Raw genomic sequence first — 22,860 nt, forward strand, 5'->3', positions numbered from 1 at the left:
CTGTGTTTATCAACAAGCAGAACGTGCTACATTTGTAAATTGTCCTGATTTGCATGCAAAGCCAGCTTGTAGGCTTCTTAATTTGAGGGCAGATTATAATGAAAAGCAGATGACTTGGGTTTTATATCACTTTCTTTGATTTACAGAGGTGGATTTTTATTACTAACATAACCAGTAGCAACAATTCCTACCATGGTTAATTGTCCTCTTGGGGGAGACATCAAGTAGAGGGATCTTTACTGGGTTATAGTGCTGGTCCTCGCGCCCCAGGTTGTTATCCTTGGTGTTTCTTCCTTGTAGCGTAAGGACTGGCTTTCCCTTAAAAGAGGTGGCGGTGGCTCTCGATTAATGAGATACTCAGCTTCTAAGTTAAGTGGAATAAAAGGGGCTGTGTGCTTTGCAGAACATAATCTTCCAAATAGCGATGCTTTCGGAAGATGTGGCCAAAATATGTAAGTATACACTTGTATTCTGGGAAGTGCTGTCTTCTTGTGGGATGCTAAAATACACGGCTGAAGTGAAATGTTTGGTTTGGAGTAATTACTCGCCTAGTACCACAGCGCAGAAACAGGCATTGTTATAATGGAGACCCAGGTCTGGTTTAGGAGATTTTTACATCCATGTAACTTTTCTGAACAGCTTAGTTTTTCTGGTGTATGCTGTGAGAAGTAGGAGTTGTCCTAATTTAATGTCACGTAGAGATTTAGGTTAACCCAAATCGCAGCGCCGCTGGTTGGTCGTAGAGTGTCTTAACCTGCTGTAGGAAAGCTCAGCACATAGCTGGGGTGAGGGTTTGAGGGGAGAAATTATTTGTTTTTAAAAGAAAGCCTTTCTTGTGGATGCCTTGGTTTGTTTGCTTGATTTGTGGTGTGTGTGTTTCTTAATTTGCAGAGCCCGAGCATCCAGCGGGCTTTAGATCAGCACGTCATATCTGGTGCCTCTGCAAAAACAGTTGCAAGGTGAAGGCTTCCCGCAGGCAGCTGTTTCCTTCTCAAAGTCCTGGTTTTTTTGGAGGAAGGGAGTGGGATAAGGACTCAAATTTCCCTCTGTTCTTTACAGGTATAGATAAAAACTTTGATCATTCAGAAAAGATCATTCAGAAAAGATAAGGCATTATCAAGTAACGTTCTGTTACTTGGCAGGCTCATCTGCTTGGCCCCATATAGGTTGGGAACAGTTTGCAGCTCGTGTGCATGTGTTTGGGGGAGATGCAGACCATAAGGTCGACAGAGGCTTTGTTTAGAGTCGGTCCATGAATATTCAGGACTCTCAGGAATCTCAGCAAAGTCTGGGGATAAAAAGGGCTGATGCACTTTTGTGCCGAGCGGCTCCCCATGAGTCCTGGTGATTCATTCAAAATTATAAAAAAACTAAAGCGAAATGCCTGCAGCACACGCCTGAATGTTGTTCTCTGAAACTTTGTTGTTTAGATGCGTAAAATTTAAGTTGCAAAAATTTCAGATGCGTAAGGAGGTAGGATGCAAAGTAAAACTGCAGCTCTGGAATAGGAAGGTAAGGAGCCACAAGAAACAGAAACATGTCTGCCTTTGTCTTTTTGCATGTATGGATGCTGGTTTGGATTTTGCCTTTAAAATACCTATTGTAGTATCCGTCTCCTTACTCTAAACCAGTGACTAAAACCAATCTTTCAAAGTCTTGAGCGTGGCTCGAATGCCTGCTCAAGCCTGAGCACAAACCTTGCAGAATCTGCAAACTTCACGTCCTCCTGGCTCTGCTCCTGAAATGCAGGCTCTGAGCCGCGCTCTCGCAGCAAAGCCCACGCCGAGCCACCCGGCACCCCAACGCGGGGCTGCTCTCGGGGTGCCGGAGCCCTGATGCCTTGGGTGGTGGCCGGCGAGTGTCCGGCGTGGAGCCGGGGCGGCTAGGGGGCTCTGCAGGCCCGCGCCGAGCGCCCAGCTCTATGGCTCGCCTGACCCCGCCGGGTTCTCTTCCTGCCGCAGCCGTTCTTTTCCTGTAGCAGGTATCTGCAGCAGGCTGGCTCTTTGTTACCCTCTGCTCTTCCCTCCCTAGGTGCTGCGAAGGTATGACTCGCTAGGTCTGTCTGCGTTTCGGCAAAAGCAGCTCCGGGAAAGACCTGCTGCTGAATTCTGCTCTCGTGCCGCACGGTTTTCCCGCAGGAGAGGTGCAGCGCGGCTGGCTGCCTGCTCGGCATCCCTTCTAGGGGTGTCATGTGGAAAAGGTCAGGGGATGCTTCCTGGGCTCCCTGCCCCCGGTTCAAGAAGAGCAATTAAAATTTAAATCACTTCGTTGAAAGACCTGCATCTTCCTTATCAGTTTGTTGAATTGCGAAGCCGGGGGGAGGTGTGCTGCAGTGTGTAGTGCAGGGCAACTGGAAGGACAAGGAATTGAAAAACCTCTGACTATTTTTAATTGCAGTTTTCTTAATGTCTGCTTCCTTTCCACAGTTTGCTTATGGAAGCAGTAAACCCTAAGATCAAACTTCAGCAGGCTTGCTAGAAAGATGTGTGCCTATGTCTGTAAAGTTGCTGTGGGGTTTGGGTTATTTTTTATATACATTATTTTGCATACAAAACAAGGTTGGAGCCATAGGCAGCTTCTCTCTTTACATTGCACACATGCACACAAAAAACATCTATTAATTGTCAGATTTATGGATGCTATGGCAACTTTGAATGCTGTTAAAGAATTGAACAGGTTTTTAGTTTTGTCAGATTAGCACATTGTATTAAACTGTAAGCAGTGTCCTTTTGTCACCTGCTCAAAGCAAGGAAGGGGTTAATACTGAGTCTGGTATACAGTTAAAAAGAAACAGAATGACCTACCTAGTGGAACATCTCTTTGTAAAAGCAGAGCGTTTTCTGGCTGTGAAGAATAGTTAATTTAACAAAAACACACAGCTTCCAGGAATACCTAATTGTTTTGTCATCCTTTTGTGTATTATTTATTTATTGCAGCCTGCCTAGGCAGAGCATTGCTTTGTGTACAATGCTAGCTAGTGAGGCAGAGTCACTAAGAAGGATATATATTAAAACATTTAAATTTCCTTCTAGCATGCTTGAACTGTTGCGTTTTAAACTCTTAGGGAACGCTCACTACCTTAAAAGCACTAAGTATCTCGAAGTTATTCCCTGGCAAAATATTATCTGCAGTGATTAAATGAAGGTGTTCTAAAGTATGATAGTCTTGAGTTTAGTTTTAAAGCTGGAAGCGAGTCGTGAGGGCTGTGTTGGGAATTTGAAGCCTAGCGTGTAGTAACCGAAACCTTTCCGTTCTGGATATTCTGCAGTTATCTAAGACTTAATGTGGGATATCGAGGTGCCTCTTCGTAGGGCTGGCTCAAATGACCCGTAGGAAATGCCATCTGATGAATCAGTTTCGTGTTTACCTCTGGAGTCCTTTTGTTCCATTTTAATCACTGAATCTTAAAAAATCTGAGCAGAAGAAATAAAGGGAATTAGGAGTGAATGGCAGCCATCGAAGGAGGAAGTGTGAGGAGTGGAGAGGGGAATTGTCTGGCAGAGATGTAACGGAATAATGTGGTAGTGGTAAGCTGGGCGTTATTACTTCGATTTCTGTGTAATGCAAGAGCATAATCCAATGAAAGGCAACTTATTTAAAACTGATACAAGGTGATATATGTATATTTTAGGTACCTCTTTGTTGATATACAAAATTTCCTTCTGATAAGGCATTAAACAAGATTGTAAGAGGATTCAGGATTGGAATAGAAGTATACATAATTGAGAGAATACCCTACACTAATTCAGAAAAACATATGAGCCCATTTCAGGGCATAGTCCAGTTATGGAATAAGTCATTTATTGGGGATATAAATATATTTATGTATGTGTAGGTACGTATGTGTCCACACACACAGGCATACAAGCGCTTGCTCTGGTTGCCAGTCTTTGGATTTACACTAAGCGAGAGTTCCGATGCTGTTACCATCAGAAGCGAGATGGTGGCTTAGCAGAGATTGCTGGTGTTATCAGATGCTGCAATTCTGTTTTATAAATAGTTCTAATGTAAGCTTCTGACCACAAACACAAACCTTCCTCTGTATCCTAAAACATCTTAAAGAAAATGATCTTCAAGATCACCTCTTGCTTTGACAGCCTCACTAAAGGAGGAGGAGAGACATCCAACATAGCGTGGGTTTTTGGGAGGATGACCTTGTGGTTGGGAAATGTCTTGGACTCTTTCCAAGTAGATTGTAAATGTTGTCAGACTTGTTCAAAATATTTATGGTAGCACCTAATGTGCACTTGCAGATGGCCCACATGTGCTAAGTTGTACCTTGTCATTTCTTTGAATGAAATCGTTAATTAGGGAGGCTCAGAGAGTTGCACGTATAAAGCGAATGAGATTGTGGTAGAGCTTGGAATACTTTCCCACAGGTACGCGGGATCTCAAAAGAGTCAAGGAGCTACTTTGATATAAATCTGCTTCAAGAAAAGGATGATCTAGTGCTTCATCTCAACTGAGAGCTTTTCTCATCCTACCAGCAAATTGTCTGAGACTTTTCTGAAGAAAAAACGGCGTTACTGCTGGGAAGCAAGAAAAGGATCAAGGAGGATCAGCGTGGAGAAAAGGACCTACGCTAAACGGTTTTGTGTCCCAAGGCTTCATGCTCTGATGTTATTACCAAATGGCAACAAGTTCCCTTTTCTGTTCTGTAAACACAGTACACCACCGCTCTCTTTGTCCTCAGCATCTGGTATTAGAACTAAGTATATCCAATATTTATGGGGATTAATTTTACACTAGTGTAAACTTAGTTGACTACAAGTGGACTCACGGATCAGTGCTAAACCTGCACCTCCTTGTACACTGGTGGGATCATTTTAGCAGTAACTCAGGCCTTGCAAACTTTCCTGGAAGGCGTTTGCTCACTTTTTTATTCTTCTAGGTAATTGCGATGAACAGACTTGCATCAGTCTTGAGGACGAGTATAACGTTATTTTCTCTTTTGTTTCCATGTTTCACTTTTCCAGCCTCAACTCTCTCTGCTCAGAGAAGCTGAAAAGTCTTGGTGCAGTCTCAAATTGTCTTGGTATTCCCAGAGCTGGACACATCCTTGCTATTCCCTGTGTGTCAACAGAGCTGGAGGAGTTAACTCTTCTTTGTAGACCTGCAGGCGATATCGGAAGGAGACTGATGGACTCCTTGCCATCAGGTGGATTCCGTGACAATATGTTGTCATCCTTTCCTGGAGCTGGCTGCTACCAAGCTGGTAGTTTCCCATCACAGCCCTGTGGAATCTCCAGTTTGTCAACGAGTTCAGTGAAATTAGAGCTCATCCCTCTGCTGTCAAATCCCATTACTTTCCTTAAGGTGGCTTAAGGATTGAAGTGTGAGTGGGATCTGCCAGGAAAGAAAGCACAGAGCCGGAGGTGCAGAGAAAGGAGAGCTGGCTTAATTGCTGTTATTGTTCAGGCAGAAATGAGGAATGCTAATAAGAGTTGGACATCCTAAAGAGAACTTTAATTATTCTCAGTGCTTACACGTCTGCAGACATGCTGTCAACTTTAACATCTGTCAGAGAATGTTTAATGAAAGCAGATGTTTTGTGCAGTGCTCAGTCATCATCTGGTTCTTCTTCAGTTATGCTCCTACTGATACTCGTCGTCTCATTACTGTTAGGAAGTAAGTGTTAGGCTTCCCAGTTCCTGGAAAGGGGACGGTCCCTGTTAGAAGGACTGAGCCTCTGGATCTGTGCGCCCCCATTAGTGAAAGCTGTACATGCTGCTATTTTTTTGTTAATAACATTTATTTGAAATGAAGGCTTGTAGAGTGTCAGAGAGTACAGAAGCCATAGTCTTGTCCTGATACAAATATCTCATGTAGGAGTGAAAATTCTGACATTCCCTTCCCTTCCATCTCTCCTGCATCTCCTCAGTTGAACAAAGCTAATTCTCAGTTTTTCTTCTGGCATTTTTTGTGCGTGCTTCTGAACTTCTGGTAAATGTGACTTCTTGGTAGTGCAACAGTTTTAAGTCGAACTTTGCTTGGGGCAAGAAAGAAAGGGGAAGAGTTGTGATTCTTCATGTTGGTTTGGTTTTTGATTGGGTACATTTTAGCAAAGTGCATCCGGGTTGACCGAGATAATGATATAGTGCTTTCCTTTTTACAGTTTGAAGATAAATCTGATGCGGTATTTGATATTACAGAAAAATGTAAGTATTTTTATTTATTTACGTAAGGCCGTAGTTCAACTAAATGCTACTTAGAAGTATCGCTGCTGTCAAAAAAGCTATCTTGCCCTTCTCTTAGCCCTTGCTACTTGTTCCCTCCCTGCACTGCCTTCTGCACAAATGCTACAAATGATATGAATTAATGTTTTTTCTTTCTTTGATTAGTTTTACTCAGTTCAGCTAGTGTTTCACTGTGTAGTGAGTGGGACAGAACTGTTTGTTTGTCAGCAGTGTTTTATCAGTAATGTTAGTCCAAGAATACTTAATGGCTTCAAGAAATTGCAACATTAGATTAACAAAGGACACTTAGAGTCGTCCTTTGTTACATGTAAAGTTGATGAATTTTCTGACTGTTGTTATTTTCTTCTCCCTAGGTGGTGAAATCCTGGATGCAGAAATGTCTGAGGACACTGACCACAACTTAACAACTGCCCTTGACAGCGTATCGTATGGAATACAGAATCGAACAGGATCTGAAAACTCACTGCTGGATGATGATGATGATGATGATTATTTTCTGAACTCGGGGGATCTGGCAGGCATACCTGTTGTTGGGAGTGACAACGAAGATGATCAAAACTTCACTCCAAAAGACACGCTCCCTTCCACAATTCATGCTGAAGACCATCTAGAAGAGGGCAAGAGGGTTACAGACCATGAGCTGGACAGTGAAAAAGATATTCAGATTCAAAATGCAATCCAAAAGGATCTCACTTCACCATTCGAGCAGGGCCCTGTATTTAAATCAGTTCGAAAAGATTTTAGCATAACGAGAGATAATGGCAAAGAGACTTTTTCAACAAAGGACAAGAATAGAGAAGGACATTTTCAAGAACGTGAAAAACGGTTGGAAAAAATCCCTAAAGATATGGATTCTAGATTGAAAAGCAGTTTTCTTGACAAAGCAGGTAACTGTTGGCATCGTAGACCTGGCTACCCAGCAAGGAGGAAGAAAGAACTAGGCAGGGATTAGCACTAGGACTAGTTATTAAAAACATCATCTTGGTGAAGATAACATGCATAGCTATATGGAGGGAAGCATATTATAAAGAACCCTGCAATACAATGAACTCTGTGTTAGGACTAGGGGCCTGGCAGCATTAGAGGGCGTCTCATCATCTACAGCTTGTTTTGAAGCCTCATCATATCCTTTGTTGTTACGGTTTACTAAACCAAGCTGGGTGACACCTTAAGCTTCCTCTTGTTTTCCTGTCATCTCTAGCCCTTGGAACTCCTTTACAGAATAGATGATGAAATTTAGGTTAAGCTGGAAAGATATTTTTGTGCAAAGTGCCAATTCTTCATTAGTGCATATGCTTAAAGCAGCATGCTTTTCATAGTAACATCACAGAAAGGCTTGCTAGAAATATATTAGTGCCTGCAGGAAGTCAGCCAGGGAGTAACTTGAGATCTGCTTTTCCTGGGAGACTGCTCTCCTTTTTCTTCAGATACTTATGTCTTGGACTTTGTCCAGCCAACATGGAGAGAACCAAAGATGTCTGTAATCCATTTCTCATTTGAGGGAGCCTGAAAGTCACCAGTAGTCTTGCTGCCCACAAACCTGGCTTTGATTTCCCAAGCTCTGAAAGTTACGTTAGAACAGTGAATGAAGGAGTTAAGAATAACCAGGCTGGAACACGGGGTTTAATTTCATTCAGAAGACTGTGTGGAGAGAGGGTTGGCCAACAAGTGAGAGCCTCCTGACTACTTGTTGAGATTTACAGCTTACAATTCTCATATTTAAACTTTGTACATATAACAACAGCGTCTTAAAATCAGTGCTTCCAGGTTCCACAAATGATAGAGAAAAAATACATTTTTTTTTAAATAAAGAAGAGTTAAAGTTGTCTTTTTACTCTTGCCTTCAGGTAGAAATCAAGTAAAGAATATTTCTGTGCAAAAGACGTATTTCAGAAAATTGTAAATACCTACCGTTACAAGATTGTGGCTGAAAGCTGTGCAGCCTCAGGTAGAGTAGCAAGTAATTGGAACAGCTTTAGTAAATGCTCAAAGGCAGCATCCAGTATCCAGGCAAATCCGGTATTTTTAAAAAGATACTTGCTAAAAATGTATAAGCTGCTGTTTCCTGAGAAAAGGGGAAGAGGCAAAAGACCTGCAAAGAAAAAGATGGAAGTTGTTGCTCTGAAAAAATATTTTCTGATTTAAAAGTAGAAACGTGGCAGAATTCAGAAGTCACTGGGGTGTAGAAGATCTGAATGAACAATTCTGCCTCAGATTTTTCCAACTGTTCTGCTGGAATGGGAAAATAATGACCCAGTAGAATAATAAAAAATGTCAATTCTCTTTAAGGATCACCATCTTATTTGCAGGGATGAGCAAGGGAGTAGTTTAATACTTCTGAGGTGCTGTCAGACTACGGGGTTGGGGAGCAGTATGAGACTCTAGATAGTTTTAAAGGAAATGCATTGGAATCTGTATTCATTTATATTTAATGTATATGTTTTCCTCAGTTCATAATCAAGTAGAAGAAACATTACGGACGCAGTTAGCGCCACAAACTCCAGAAACTAACTTCAGGGTAAGCTATAGATCTTTCAAACACTTTTGCAAGTGCAGCAATATACTGGAATAGTTCGAAGTACTTATTTTATATTTGAGTGTAAATTTGAGTGTCAAGAAAACTGACCTTCTGACTCGTAGACATCTTTGCTACTTAAAAAGTCTGCATATAATTTTGTAAAATTTTGCTGACCCTCTCTTTGAAGTGAGGATTCTTTTGATAGCCACTTTGATGTTCAGCATGGTCTGACTGTGACTGGTGAGCCGATTCTAGACCTGGATGCATCCATCTGACCTGCTGCCTTTTTTCCAGATGAGACAGGGAACAGCTCTATCAACACGAGACACTGCCCAAACAACGAAATGCCCTTATGACAACCAACTTAGAGAGCTGGGTGGCTTCTGCTTTGTCCAGAGGAGTGAAAAGAATTGGGGGTGGGATGACAGAGGGTGCTGCAGGGAGGTAGAGGCAGCAGCTGCTGCCCTTCATTTCTCCCACCTTCCAGTGGCAGGACCCATTTCGCTTGGTCTGCAACAGAAACTCCCCTTGGCAGCAGCCCAACTCCTCATGGCAGATGCAGGAGGGTGAATTCTTTTTCATATTATTGTTTCAGGAGTCTAGCTACCTATTTTCTAGTAAGGAATCTATTGGACAAGAGCTGGGGAATTCCTTTGCACCAAATATTAGAATTAAGGAGGAGCCTTTGGATGACGAATATGATAAAGCTATGGCCCCACAGCAGGGACTATTAGACAAAATTAAAGATGAACCTGATAATTCTGAGGTAAGTTTCCCATTGCATTTCTCATTTTGGTCTGACAACTGACCGCATAAGCTGGACATAAGTTCAGCATTTTATTTGGTTTGTTGACCGAAATTTAACTTGAAGAACATAGTTTAGTAGAAGGATTTTTCCCTCTTATAGCACCATGAAACCCAACCCCCCAACTTTTTGATGTCATGTTACCGTGTCGCTGAAAATGTGATGCCTGTCCGTTAGAGACAAAGCAAAGTGCTGTAAAACTTTCGTGATGAAATCTGTGGCAATATAGACACTTCAGCTCAACTTGATCTCCCTAGAAAATAAAATACAGATCGTGTTTTATTGAATATTTTGTGAATTGTCAGAGTTAGAGCTGTGTAGTTTAAATAGTGCTATTCCTGCTACTTCCCTCTTAACAGTTGTCTTTGCGAGCACAATGGTTCTGTGTTTGTTTTTGTTAAATTAATACTTAGAGGTCTTACCTTACAAAAATATTTGAATACATACAGGTCAGTGAAGTCAAGTGATTTTCTCGTTTGAGACTGACATCTTTTATGATGATATAGGTAAGAGTTCAATAATTGCAAAATGGAGAAAGTCTGACCTATGGATTGTACGGTGCTGGGGCAAGGATTGCTGAGCTCTCACCTGTCTCTTTGCCACTGGTTTGCAATGTGACACCAAGGAAATGATCCATGTTGCAATTCTTGTCTCCTCACTGCTGATATTTGGGTTACATGCCAAACTTTACATGCATTAAAGGTGCGCAGAACTTCCCAGGGTGATTCATCCCACTTGCGTTGATGGTAGTTCTGGTGTTCTTGTTCAGGCATTAGTTTTTCTAGTATCATTCTATGTACTTCTGCTATACCTCATCTTATTTCTGGGCCTGTCTTCCCAACGTTTTTTCTTCTCTTCCCATGGTACTCTTGGCTAAATAAAGTAAAGAAGTAAACTGTATACTTGAACCTCTTCAGATTTCACTGCCCTTCTGATTTGTTCAGTGTCTATGAGATTGTTCATTTTTATTTTCCCTTAAGCATAACCAATGTCAAACCATGTGTAGATTGGTTGAATCTGTCTATTCCTTTGTCCTCCCAAGATGGCAGCTGCTGTGTGGATTTGTGTGAAATGTAGTGCAAGATGTCCATGGTTATCAAAGGTCAAATTAATGAGTAAAAGTGAAGATGTTGAGAATTTGAACTATCTTATTGATCAAAATACTAATTCCTGGAGTAAAATCCTTTGCCTCATACTGGAAAAGTATGAGAACTGATGACAGTTTTTTGTTTTGATTTAGATAAAAAATAATGTTTTAATTTTTTTTTCCATGCATCCTGAAAGAGAAGAGTATTTCTTGCTGTAACCGATAGTTGGAGCTGAAGGTTTTTGGCTTCCAACAGTTAAACTGCTATGAAACTATTCTTGATCATGCACAGTTGATGCTAGGGTTTGCTTCTGTTTCTATTACTAGTATTGACTAAGGATAAAACTGCGGTTAAAATGCTTTTAAAAATTGCATTCCTATAAATAACTAGCTTTTAAATTGTATTACTGAAAAAAAAAAACAACCCACAGTGTGGATTTGAATGTTTCAGTCTGATAGATAAACTGATCTGATAAACTAACGCTGCTGAATATTCTCCTGGGAAACCTGGTGAGAAATAGTTTGGTCATCTTAGTCTAGAAACTTGTAATTTTCCCACATGTAAGAAAAGTGCTAAGTTTTAACGTACATTATATGGATGCTAGGGTGTGATTTTTAGGAGGTGGATTAAGCTGAGGGAGCGGTTCACTGCCGCTGAAAATTGAGGGCTTATTTTTGCCCAGTGATTTTGTATTGGCTTACCTTGCAGTCAGACAGCAACTGTTAATTTAGCTCAGTCATAATATGACATCATGGCCTCGCTATTCTCAAATGACTGTAAGTAGGCTAAATCTTATCATCTCTGTAGTTCCAAGAGATTATTCTTTTCAGCCTATTAAGATTTACATGCAGAGTGTTACAAGCTGCTTTACGGTTCAAATTTCTAGTTAGAGCACGGGCAGGAGACATGGTGTCAAAGCATGAATAGCTGCTGTGAGGTAAGCTAGTAATTTATACCATGTCAGCTACTTCACAAGCAACTGTCTGCAGGGATTTTCTCATCCTGGAGAAAACGTGAGGTTATTCCCCTTTCACCGAAGCCAGTCTAAGTAGGGATTGTGATGGTCCGCCTGTAGTGCTGCCAGCTTCACACAGCTGGTTTGTGGAGCTAAGCTGACCAAAAAAAAAAAAAAATTTTTTTACTACAATTAGTAGTTAATTTTTGACTCGGCATCTCTCAGTCAGTTCTGCATCCTGGTCCAGGATGGGAGGTGGGGCCGAATGAGGTTGTCCCAGTTTAAAATTTCTTAATGTGCTGTGAAGCTTCACCTTGGGCTCCTCCAAGGTGCTCAGCCTCCCAGTTAAGTGCAGAATGCTTCTCGCCATCTAGGTCTCAGTCTGTATTCTGTTATTATTATCTGTGAATTTGGAAGTAGAGCTTGTTTCCAAGAGTAAGGGTAAGGGCTGAAGAACGCTTCTAGATGGAAAGTCTGTGTAACTGGAAAGTGGAGATTTCTCTTAAGCTTTGTTGATGCTAAATTCTAAGGTGTCTGAGAATACAGCTGGAAAAGGGAAGGCACCAAGCAGTCACTTTCCCATTTCTACATGATGCTCTCGTTGTACACTTCGCTGTGAACCTCTGAGCAGGTTCTGTGTGTGGTGCTTGTAGCAACATCTGTGAGCCTAGACCTCGCAACAGGCTTAGGAGATTCTCTCTTTCCTTCCTGGGCCTGACGATTCAATACAGCATTATGAAAGAATGGAAATCATGTAACCTGTTATTACATGTGTGTATTTGTTCTCCTTTTCCTTTCCCTTTGTTTTAGGAGTACGGCCAACAGCCAAAAACTCAGGAAGGGGAGCTGAAAATCAGTGCTGTATTTTCAGTCAGTGGCAGTCCTCTTGGTAAGGAATAGGCAAGACTAACTTTATTTAAATCTATACAGTACATCACCTTCCCAAACGGTGTTGCAGTTTATGCTGCATTTCAATTGCTAGGTCTAACCCCAGTACAAAAAGAGAACTGGTTTTGTTTTAAAGACAGTCAAAATCAGAGATTTTGAAAAATAATTGTATTTTTGAGGCAAAGGAGAATTGAATGTGAAAGGGATGTTAAAAGTGCATTCTCGATCTTAAGAGCAGTTGAAACAATCTACTCTGCAGAAAACCAGTGCAGGGCATGTATTTTTAGAGAGTTCATCTGCTATTTAATTCTCCCTTAGACCTTGACAATCCCAGTGAAGTCATAAGCTTTGCTCATGCCCCCTGCACAAAAGTGAATTATGTGTAATACATATATAACAGTTACTCTATGTCTTCTGTTTTTTTTTGTTGTTGTTTTTTTTTTAGCTCCACAGCTGTCATCAGGTTTCCAGCCTGCTGTGGCATCCTCTGGCATGAGTAAAATGCTTCCTTCAGTTCCAGCCACAGCTGTTCGGGTTTCCTGTTCTGGCTGTAAAAAAATCCTGCAGAAGGGGCAAACAGCATACCAGAGGAAAGGCTCTACCCAGCTCTTCTGCTCCACACTGTGCCTCACTGGATACACTGTTCCAGCTTCTCGCCCACCAGCTTCTACCAAGAAAACCTGCTCAAGCTGCTCAAAGTAGGACAGCGTTTTAATTTGTTTGAGTAATAACTGATATTCAGGCAGATAATGAAAAGGCTTCAGTTCACTTCTTATACGACATGCTGTTTCTCTAATGCCCACTTCTGTAATGTTTCCCTTCAATAAATCGTGGCTGATACTGTTATTTGTTAATTGGTCTGTCTGCTTTCAATTCCATTTAGTTAGTTGTGTTTTGCATACAGATAGATTTAAAAGCCTCTGCTGTGAAGTGTACACTTTGTCTCTTTTTAATTTAAAAGAGCCAAATATTATGTGTATTTCAAAAGGTACTCCACTTCCCTCCTGATTTAAAATGTCATTGCAGTTGCTAAACAAGTACATTTTCAAAAAATATTTCATGTATTATTTCTTCTAGATGAAAATAGATTTACTGAATCCATAATGTGAAATAAAGCATGGGTAAATTAATATATTCCAGGCAAGATATTTCCTTAGATTCTACACAAAAAATTGCCTTCCGATCTGGCTCCCTTCTGTGAGCTCAGACTTCTGTAGATTTTAGCTCTTCAAAATATGTTACTGCAGCTATTATTTAGTCACAGTTAAACCTTCATAATATGTACAGAGATTAAATATAGTAAGAATTGAGTGTTTCAAGTAGTTGGGATTTCAGTACCCAAGTCAGTTACTTTCTACCTGGGCCTAGAGTGGAAGGGCAAGGTTTTCTTTTCTGAGCCTACTTTGAAAAAAATCTTGAGAAAAGAAGACCTACATTTTTCACAGTCCTGTTGGAAATACCAACGTGAATCTTCAGCTCTAAAACAACACATTTTAATTATTAAAATTTTGTTTTCATTTATATTATCTTCAGATTAGCAAAAAGAGACTTCTGTGGCCAGCTCTTTAAGCTGTCATATTACTGTACCAGAACTTGAGGTGAACAAATAACCGCACAGACTGATTGTGCTAGGGTCTGTTTATAGAGGACAGTTATTCTTATGCATTATTTTTAGTAATGGAAGTTACTTTGCAAAGTGAACACTGCTTTGTTCATGCATCGTTTCTTCAACAATAAATTTACTACTTTCAGTTTTACAAGGTCAACTGAACTTAAACTTGAGACTTCAATTAATTATTCTTTTTGCTTGCAGTCTCAGTGTGAAAAGACCTTGTAATAAAGTTTAGCAGTCTTGGCTGTAATTTGTTTTTATTAAGTTGAAAAGTGATTTATTTGTGACAAGACAAGAAAGAAGGAGGCATCCTTCCATCCAAGGAAGTGATACAAAGATTTGCTCCTAATTTTTTGACATAAGGTCTTTGAAAATTTTCTGTGAATGACTGTTTCAAAAGAGAGAAGTAATGGAAAAGTTCAGTTTATTGAATCCAGCAGCAGACACAATGGTAGATTAGAGGTAAAAGGAGGAAAGGTACAATACAAGTCAGACCATTTAGGGCTGAACTACATGGCAATTAGAAATTCTGACCTTTCATTTTTTCCCTTTTTTCCCTATCCCATTATTACTGATAGTTTCATTGTTAAAAGGAATTAATCTACATATCCTGCTTTCTATTTTTTAGTAAGTACTGTACAAAATGGTTACCTTTTACCAGTGTCTTTTAAAAGGATTAAATGATACAACCTGGTGTGTTTATAGTCCACTCCTAATTCCAGGTAGAAAATGTTTCACAATATATCCACTTGAGAATTGTACTTCTTAACTACTTTCCTAACAGGAAAAGACAAGTACTTAGATCGGCAAAAATAAAAGCTTTAAATCAAATAAATAAATCCACCCTCTTCCAGAGAATGTTTAGTTTGCAAAAATAGAAAGGAGAACAAGTTGACATGAAACCAACGTTCATCTCTTTGTATGCTTGTTTTTCTTTTTTCTGTAGAGACATTCTAAATCCAAAGGATGTGATCACTGCCCAGTTTGACAGTACAAATTCCAGTAAGGATTTCTGCAGCCAGTCGTGTCTTTCTACATATGAACTGAAAAGGAAACCTGTTGTTACTATTCACACTAACAGCATTTCAACCAAGTGCAGCATGTGCCAGAAGAATGCAGTGGTAATTGCAAACTTATTTTTCATTTAAATTCCCTTTAAATCAGGGAACTTGCTATCTTAGAGATAAACTTAGATAATATTTCTATTCTTGTTATATTTTCTTTCTTTTCTTCCAGATTAGACATGAAGTGAATTACCAGAATGTCGTACACAAGCTCTGCAGTGATGCCTGCTTCTCCAAGTTCCGCTCGGCTAATAACTTGACCATGAACTGTTGCGAGAATTGTGGAGGCTACTGCTACAGTGGGTCTGGCCAATGTCACATGCTTCAAATAGAGGGACAGTCAAAAAAGTTCTGCAGCTCAACGTGTGTGACAGCGTATAAGCAGGTATATTTTGACACAATATTAAAAGTACATCTTAGGTTAGATTTTAGGTGTTTTAAGAAATAGGTTTTGATTTATTAGATGAGTATTTCAGTTGCAATCTTGGTCTAAGATACTCGTTTTCCCGTTAGCTGCTTAATTTTTGCCCAGATACATTGCTATGTTTCCCTTACCACTGAAAAGGCTACCAGAGTGCTCCAGTGTGAGAGAAGATATAGTGGGACCACTCAGCAACAGTTGACTGTGACACATTTGGGTCAGCCTCTCAGGAAATGACCATCATCTGACAAAGCACACAAACCTCATGAGCAATCTTTTTTGATGCTCTTTGAGATGCTCTCTGAGTATTCGCCATGCTGTGACAACAGTAGTGTAGTTTCTCATGAGCTGCCTGAGGATCCTTAAAAACTAAGAGTAATTTAACTGTAGGGTATCTCACACTATGACAGATCCTTCTTGCCGCTGAAAAAGAGATTATTTCTAAAAATTCCAGCTTTCTAAATATATTGTCTCAGACATGCTCCACAACCTTATGTGGGTACGTTAAATAATAGTAAGACATGAGAGGACACTTCATTTTTGACTCATTTCAGCTATTAAAATTGTGGCATTTGAACTAAGTGGATAGGAAAAGTAATAATTAGTTGATCATTTTGATGTTCGTTTTTAAATTTTTAATATTTTAATTTCGATTTTAATTGTGCCTCTTAAAGAACTGAGCAGTTGAGAGAACCTTTATTATAGTAGCTCATTTATTTTTGACTTATTTTAATGCAATTACTTTAGGAAAAAAATGCCTTTTGATAAGATAGCGTAACTGTACATTTTGTGACTTGACTCTGCTGCCCCGTTATTCAGGGCACTTAGTTCCCCATTCTGCCACCAAATGTGTCTTCAAGAAACCTGCTTATCTGTGTTTTTTGTTTTCTCTTCTGCTCAGTAGTAATATCGCTTACATATATAGCTGATGTATTAAGTCACAAGCAAAATGTTGCTTTTCAGTGAAAATGTTGAAGGTTGATACTTGCTCTTACAACACGCATTGTATTTTATACTTGGAGGCCTTTCTCCTAACAGCCTCGGTACTGCTCAAGCTGGCCTGCAAAAGTAGAGCTTACCCTGAATGACAGTGTCCACATCTCAGATGATCAAAGTGTAAATATAACAAGCAGAACTCAAATAAGTGTATATGCATCAAAAATAATACAGCTGTAACTTAAGTGCTGTTGCAAGTATGCTGGCTCTCATTTTTATAGACATTTTATGTGTTCATGATTAATTTCCTGTTTAATAAAAATACTAAACTTCAAATGAATGACCAACTTTACTGTTTCCACAGAAGTCGGCTAAAATTACACCTTGCACACTGTGTAAATCCTTGAGATCTTCGGCCGAGATGATAGAGAGCACAAATAACTTAGGAAAAACTGAACTGTTTTGCTCTGTTAACTGCTTGTCAGCATACAGAGTAAAAATGGTTACTTCTGCAGGTAATTTTATTCTTTTACTCTGTTAGAAGCATAATGTCACATAGCTTATATCCAAACTTAATTTGTCTTGAAAGTAAGGCTTATATTCTTTTTGGGGATATGGAAAGTGGTTTTGTTGTTTTTTTGTTTGTTTTTTTTAAGGGAAGGTGCTGAGATGGAAACATAAGGACTTGCTAACATAGATAAACCTAACAGTGACAGTGTAGCCATTTTAGCTTTGTTTTTATAGCACTTAAACATGATAATAAACCTTAATCGATTTTCTGCTCTTGTAAGTGAAGCTGGGGGGTTTACCAGCTAGACAAATCCACTTGTGTGGGCATAAGCTATACCATCACTGTGACTCTTCTGCCCCCGTTCTCCAGGGTGATTAGCTTAGATATCTCTGCCTAATTTTGCTTTGAGCTAGGCAAACATATTCTCAGCTATTTTTCTTGTAAAATAGAAAAATGCATACTGACATCCTAGGGATACTGGGAGATTAATTAAAGGATCTGGTAAGCAACAGGCACTGCGGCTGCAGTGTCTGCTTCTGAATCTGAAGAAATGTTGTCTTGTGCTTCTGTGTGTACCTTGACTTGTCATTCAGAATCTCTGTTTTTGTATGCACAGTGCAAAATTATCTGCAATATGACTCAGTGTTGCATAAATCACTTTTTCTTCTCTGTTTCACTCTCAGGTGTTCAAGTTCAGTGCAACAGCTGTAAAACTTCAGCAAACCCTCAGTATCACTTGGCTATGTCAGATGGGAGCATACGCAATTTTTGCAGCTACAGTTGTGTAGTAGCTTTTCAGGTGTGACATCTAGGATTTCTTCTTAGCTTAATAGAATTACAAATTGGTAGTATAAGTATCTGGGATGTTGGGTAAAATATGTAATATTGTAAAATAAGGTCTCTTTCTCAATTTGCTTTCCTGCAGAATTTGTTCAACAAGCCTGCAGGAATGAACTCCTCAGTCGTACCCCTATCGCAAGGTCAAGTCATTGTAAGCATTCCGTCGGGGGCAACAGTATCAGCAGGTGGCACCACCTCGACTGTGTCTCCCAGCTCAGTGAGCAGTTCAGCTGCAGCCGGTCTACAGAGGCTGGCTGCCCAGTCCCAGCAAGTCACTTTTGCCCGCACTGTTGTAAAACTCAGGTGTCAGCACTGTAACAGATTGTTTGCAACCAAACCAGAACTGCTTGACTACAAGGTAATAAAAACTAGGGCTTTTCAAGCTCATCTTTCTCAATCAGAAACACAAGAAATTGTAATTTTTGTGCTGTGGTCTGTCAGTACTGCTCTATTGCTTGCTATAACCTGCTATGGAGGAATTTGGTACTGATTTTGGTATCATTTAACCATTATCAAAATTAATACTGATACTTACTCTTTGATCTTAAAAAAACAGAAACAAAACAAACAAAAAACACCACACCATTGCTTGGCTAGATAAGCACATTCCTGATTCTGGTCCAAGAGGTGATCCTTATAATTCCTGGAGAAAGCACATCGGTGAGGGCTTTCTACAGAAAATGGTGCTGCCTTTGCTGGAAAGCTAAATGAACTTACTTGCTAATGCTGTCAATTGTTAATTTCCAAGGGTATAAATATGCTTCTGGGTTTTTATTAACTATTTAAATGTAATATCCGGGTTGTGAAACACTAAAACATTGAAACCAAAACATTCTGGCTGTGTTGCAGGGTAAAATGTTTCAGTTTTGTGGGAAGACCTGCTGTGATGAATATAAGAAGAGGAGCAGTGTAATAGCATTGTGTGAATACTGCAGAATTGAGAAGATTATCAAGGAGACAGTGCGATTCTCAGGCATAGATAAGACATTCTGTAGTGAAGGTAAGAAAGAGTAAGACTGTGTCTCAGATAAACCAAGTCAAAAATATCTGGTGATACTAAAAAACCTAATCATTTAGGTATAAAAAATGGATTTTAAGTCTGGAAACCTGTAACTTCATTCAGACTTCGTTTTAATGGTATGTTTCAACCAATTATTACATACATAACTGAATTTCAGAACTAGAAATGACCAACAAATATCATTTTGTTACTGAAGGCTGCTTGTTGTTTTGCTGTTTTTTCTTCTAGGTTGTAAACTGCTCTATAAACATGACTTGGCGAAACGCTGGGGAAACCACTGTAAAATGTGCAGTTACTGTTTACAGACTTCCCCCAAACTGGTCCAGAATCACTTTGGGGGGAAAATGGAAGACTTTTGCTCAGAGGAGTGCATGTCTAAATTCACAGTTTTGTTTTACCAGGTAAGTAATATTCTCACATAGCATCCTCTGGAATATAAAATTGTTAGCAAAAAAATCTTTGAACGTTAGGAGCTGTGTGAACTGCCTGTAGTTGACCTGTATGTCCATGAAACATACATATGTTACATACATGTGAGGGATGAGTAAATCCTTCTTAACCTCTGAGTACCAGTTTCCTATATAAAGAAAATCTAATATTGTTTGTAGAAAAAAAACACAACAGTGTTCTGCTGTTTTGTGTTACGCTATGAAAATGATGCACTTTTACAGATTTCTTTACCCTGTTTATTTGCTGAGCGGGATATGAAGAGGTCTGTATGCAGATACTCTTTGTTGCTTTTTACATGTGTTTGATTTCTTCCTCCCTCTGTTTTCCTAGATGGCAAAGTGTGATGGTTGTAAGAGGCAAGGTAAACTCAGTGAGTCCATGAAATGGCAAGGGGAGATCAAGCATTTTTGCAATCTGCTTTGTATTCTGATGTTCTGTAATCAGCAAAATGCTTCTGACCCTCCACCCCCAAACAACACAGGTAAAACAGGATGTGAATGGTATTACCTCTTGGTGTGTGTGATGGTGATAGGAGCATTTATTTAGAAACTCAATTCAGTGAAATTTTTAAGATACATCCTCTGCTGGGGTGCATACCTGTTGTCATTGAATGGGCTCAGTTTTAGATATCTCTCTTTCTTCAAGTAGTTTCAAACTTCCACAGGTATGAAATGAGATTGCACATAAAGAAAACCTATGCTTTGATTTTCAAGATTAAACATAAGCACTAACTTTTCAATCACTTTCAACACCTTTGTAAAACTGGGCTCCAGGCATCTCTCTGAGCAGGAGGCTGCCAGGATAATGAAGTGCCTCAGAACACTATTTTTGATGAAACGTGATTATGTTGCTTTCACATGGAAAGAACCTAAGAATTCCTCTAACTGAGAGTCTCATAAAAATCACCTCATTCATTATGTGTTAGGATCTTGACTGTGTCCTATACTACGGATGTGTGGTGCTGAGCACAGTGAGGCATCCACTTCTGTTGTCTCATGAGTGCTGCTGGAATACACATACTATTAGAGATAGAAAACCACTTTCATGCTGTGATGAACTTCTGAAATGTTTCAGTGACTGGAAAACAGCTTAAGTTTGCTTATGGAGCCAAGTCCTATTTAAAGTGAAAACCTGCAGTTTGACACCTACGTACTCTTCTCATAAAGCAGGCTTTTTCGTCTGGAGATAAAGTTGGAGGGTGGGTATTGTTTCTAAAATGCTGCTTTGTAAATTACGTGATTGCTTATTTTAGTTTTCTTCTGTTCGTTCTACCCAGCAAACCTTTCTATGGCACCAGCTTCCTCATCAGGCCCACCTTCTTTGAGAAAGGACTCAACCCCTGTCATAGCAAATGTGGTGTCCCTTGCAAGCACCCCTGCTGCCCAGCCTACGGTTAACTCCAACAATGTTTTACAGGGTAGGACTACTGAATGTGATTTCTTTATTTTTAAATCTCTATTCCTGGATGTTTATAGTTGTTCAGGGATCTTTTCTACTGAGGACAATAGCCACTTCTTCATTATGCTTCCCATCAATACAGAAGGTTGTGGTTTTGTCCTTCCTTTCCTTACGTATAAATAATAAGTTAAATTTATTTACATATACTAGGGAATAAGGCTTAAGGGGAATTCTTTTTCTTGACTTTGGCAGAGTATGGGTTGTGGTCCTTGATGATAAGTACACAGGATAATCTTGTATGGTTTTCTTCTTCACAGGTGCAGTCCCTACTGTGACAGCAAAAATAATAGGAGATGTAAGTTTTACAAGAGACTCTTTTTCTCACTTTCGTCCAGATTATATCAATAACAAGTAAAGTATCCAATAATTTAGCACCTTAATTTTGTAACTGCTTTTCCTGGTTGTGATTGAGATTTAAAACTTATCCAATTTGCAGATGTATTTTTTTTGTGTGGTATAAAAGTCTTTTTGTGTCCATTGACAGAATGATTTGATGTTTTAAGACAAAGATTGTCAAATTGTGGCTCTTGAGATGACTAGCTCTCGAATAATTTGTGTGTGGCTTCAGTACTTGAGGTTACCTTTTGTGGCCAGAAGTGGGATGTGATGCCACAGGAAGGGCTGCCACAGGAAGAAGGGAACCAGCATGGGCTGCTGGGGCTGATGTTACCAAGCTCTTGCAGCTTAGCTGTTCTTCCCCACTCCCTGTCAGTGTGGTAGTGGAGCTATGGGGAACCACTGTCACTTCTTATCTGTGAACAACTCCTAGAGTTCCAATTCTTGAGAGATCTTGCAACTCTCTTGGAATATATAATAAGATTTTTATTATATAGCTCTTTGTTTCTGGGAGATGGACACCCTTACTTTTAGCTGAAAAGTCATCTATTAATCCATAGAGTATGAATTTCCCCTAATGAAACTGACCCTGTTATATGAATGCACAACTGAAAATTACAGTTTGCAGGACATGAAATTAGTACAAGCATGAATAGTCAGTCTGTGTATAATCAGGAGGTGACACTGATATTGCCAGCATTTGCGTTCATCTTTTATTTGTATTCTTTTTCAGTGGTTTTGCATAGGTTTACTAAGGGGTTTTTTTTGCATATTTGTATTACCCAATATTTTAGTCATCAAAAGTATCTTAAGACTTTTTTAGATCTTTACCACCAGTAAGATTCTAAGATGAAAAGTTTATAGAGGTTATTTGACTACAGAAACCAAACGTTCTTGTAGCTCTCTTCTCTGCACTGTTAGCAACAACAACAACAAAAAAGCTCTTTTTACAATAGTTTTAAATGATCTTTTTTATAAACAAAGAGAGTTTTAAATTGTTTGACCTTTCATAGTAGAGAACAAATATTAATCTTATGAAAATACTAATCTTACGATATCCTACTACAACCAGTGCTGACTCTGCCCTCATTTATATTTTTCCAAACAGGCTAGTACTCAGACAGATGCCCTAAAACTACCATCATCACAACCACCTAGGCTTCTAAAAAACAAAGCATTGTTGTGCAAGCCAATTACACAGACTAAGGCCACCTCGTGCAAACCTCATACACAAAACAAAGAATGCCAGACAGGTACGTATTTAATCTCCAACCCATTTTATATGTCTGTATTGCAGTGGTGAGAGTAAATGATTTATGTAACAAAAACATTTTTTAATGTGCTTTAAAATTTTAAATAGTTTTCAGGTTATTGCATGGTGTTTGCAAGTTGCAGTTTGCCTTAGATGTAAAATATTTGGTCTTTGAAATTCTGAAAGCTTCATGTGTGATCAAAGAATCACAGAATCATAGAATGGTTTGGGTCGGAAGGGACTTTAAAGATCATCTAGTTCCAACCCCACTGCCATGGGCAGGGAGAACTCCTGCTAAAACAGGTTGCTCAAAGCTCTATCCAACCTGGCCTTGAACACTTCCGGGGATGGGGCATCCACAACTTCTCTGAGCAAACTTGTTCCAGTGCCTCATCACCCCCATAGTGAAGAATTTCCTCCTTAAATCTAATCTAAGCCTACCCTCTTTTAATTTGAAGCCATTCCCCCTTGTCCTATCACTACACCCCCTGACAAAGAGTCCGCCCCC

At 39.6% G+C, this 22,860-nt stretch overlaps 1 protein-coding gene across 1 annotated transcript in view; it reads left to right on the forward strand.

Moving 5' to 3' along the window:
- Positions 1–22,860, forward strand: part of ZMYM4 (zinc finger MYM-type containing 4) — a 45,600-nt gene that overhangs the window by 6,228 nt on the left and 16,512 nt on the right. The window contains exons 2-17 of the mRNA XM_050715218.1: positions 6,116–6,158; positions 6,551–7,084; positions 8,648–8,715; positions 12,374–12,452; positions 12,897–13,149; positions 15,010–15,184; positions 15,300–15,512; positions 16,849–16,999; positions 17,679–17,794; positions 17,921–18,193; positions 18,685–18,835; positions 19,085–19,257; positions 19,637–19,787; positions 20,583–20,723; positions 21,022–21,059; positions 22,209–22,353. Coding sequence (XP_050571175.1) covers positions 6,116–6,158; positions 6,551–7,084; positions 8,648–8,715; positions 12,374–12,452; positions 12,897–13,149; positions 15,010–15,184; positions 15,300–15,512; positions 16,849–16,999; positions 17,679–17,794; positions 17,921–18,193; positions 18,685–18,835; positions 19,085–19,257; positions 19,637–19,787; positions 20,583–20,723; positions 21,022–21,059; positions 22,209–22,353 — 2,704 coding nt within the window. The remainder of the gene's footprint in view (positions 1–6,115; positions 6,159–6,550; positions 7,085–8,647; positions 8,716–12,373; positions 12,453–12,896; positions 13,150–15,009; positions 15,185–15,299; positions 15,513–16,848; positions 17,000–17,678; positions 17,795–17,920; positions 18,194–18,684; positions 18,836–19,084; positions 19,258–19,636; positions 19,788–20,582; positions 20,724–21,021; positions 21,060–22,208; positions 22,354–22,860) is intronic.

This window comes from Cygnus atratus, chromosome 23 (assembly GCF_013377495.2).
Source record: "Cygnus atratus isolate AKBS03 ecotype Queensland, Australia chromosome 23, CAtr_DNAZoo_HiC_assembly, whole genome shotgun sequence".
NCBI classification, from domain to species: domain Eukaryota; kingdom Metazoa; phylum Chordata; class Aves; order Anseriformes; family Anatidae; genus Cygnus; species Cygnus atratus.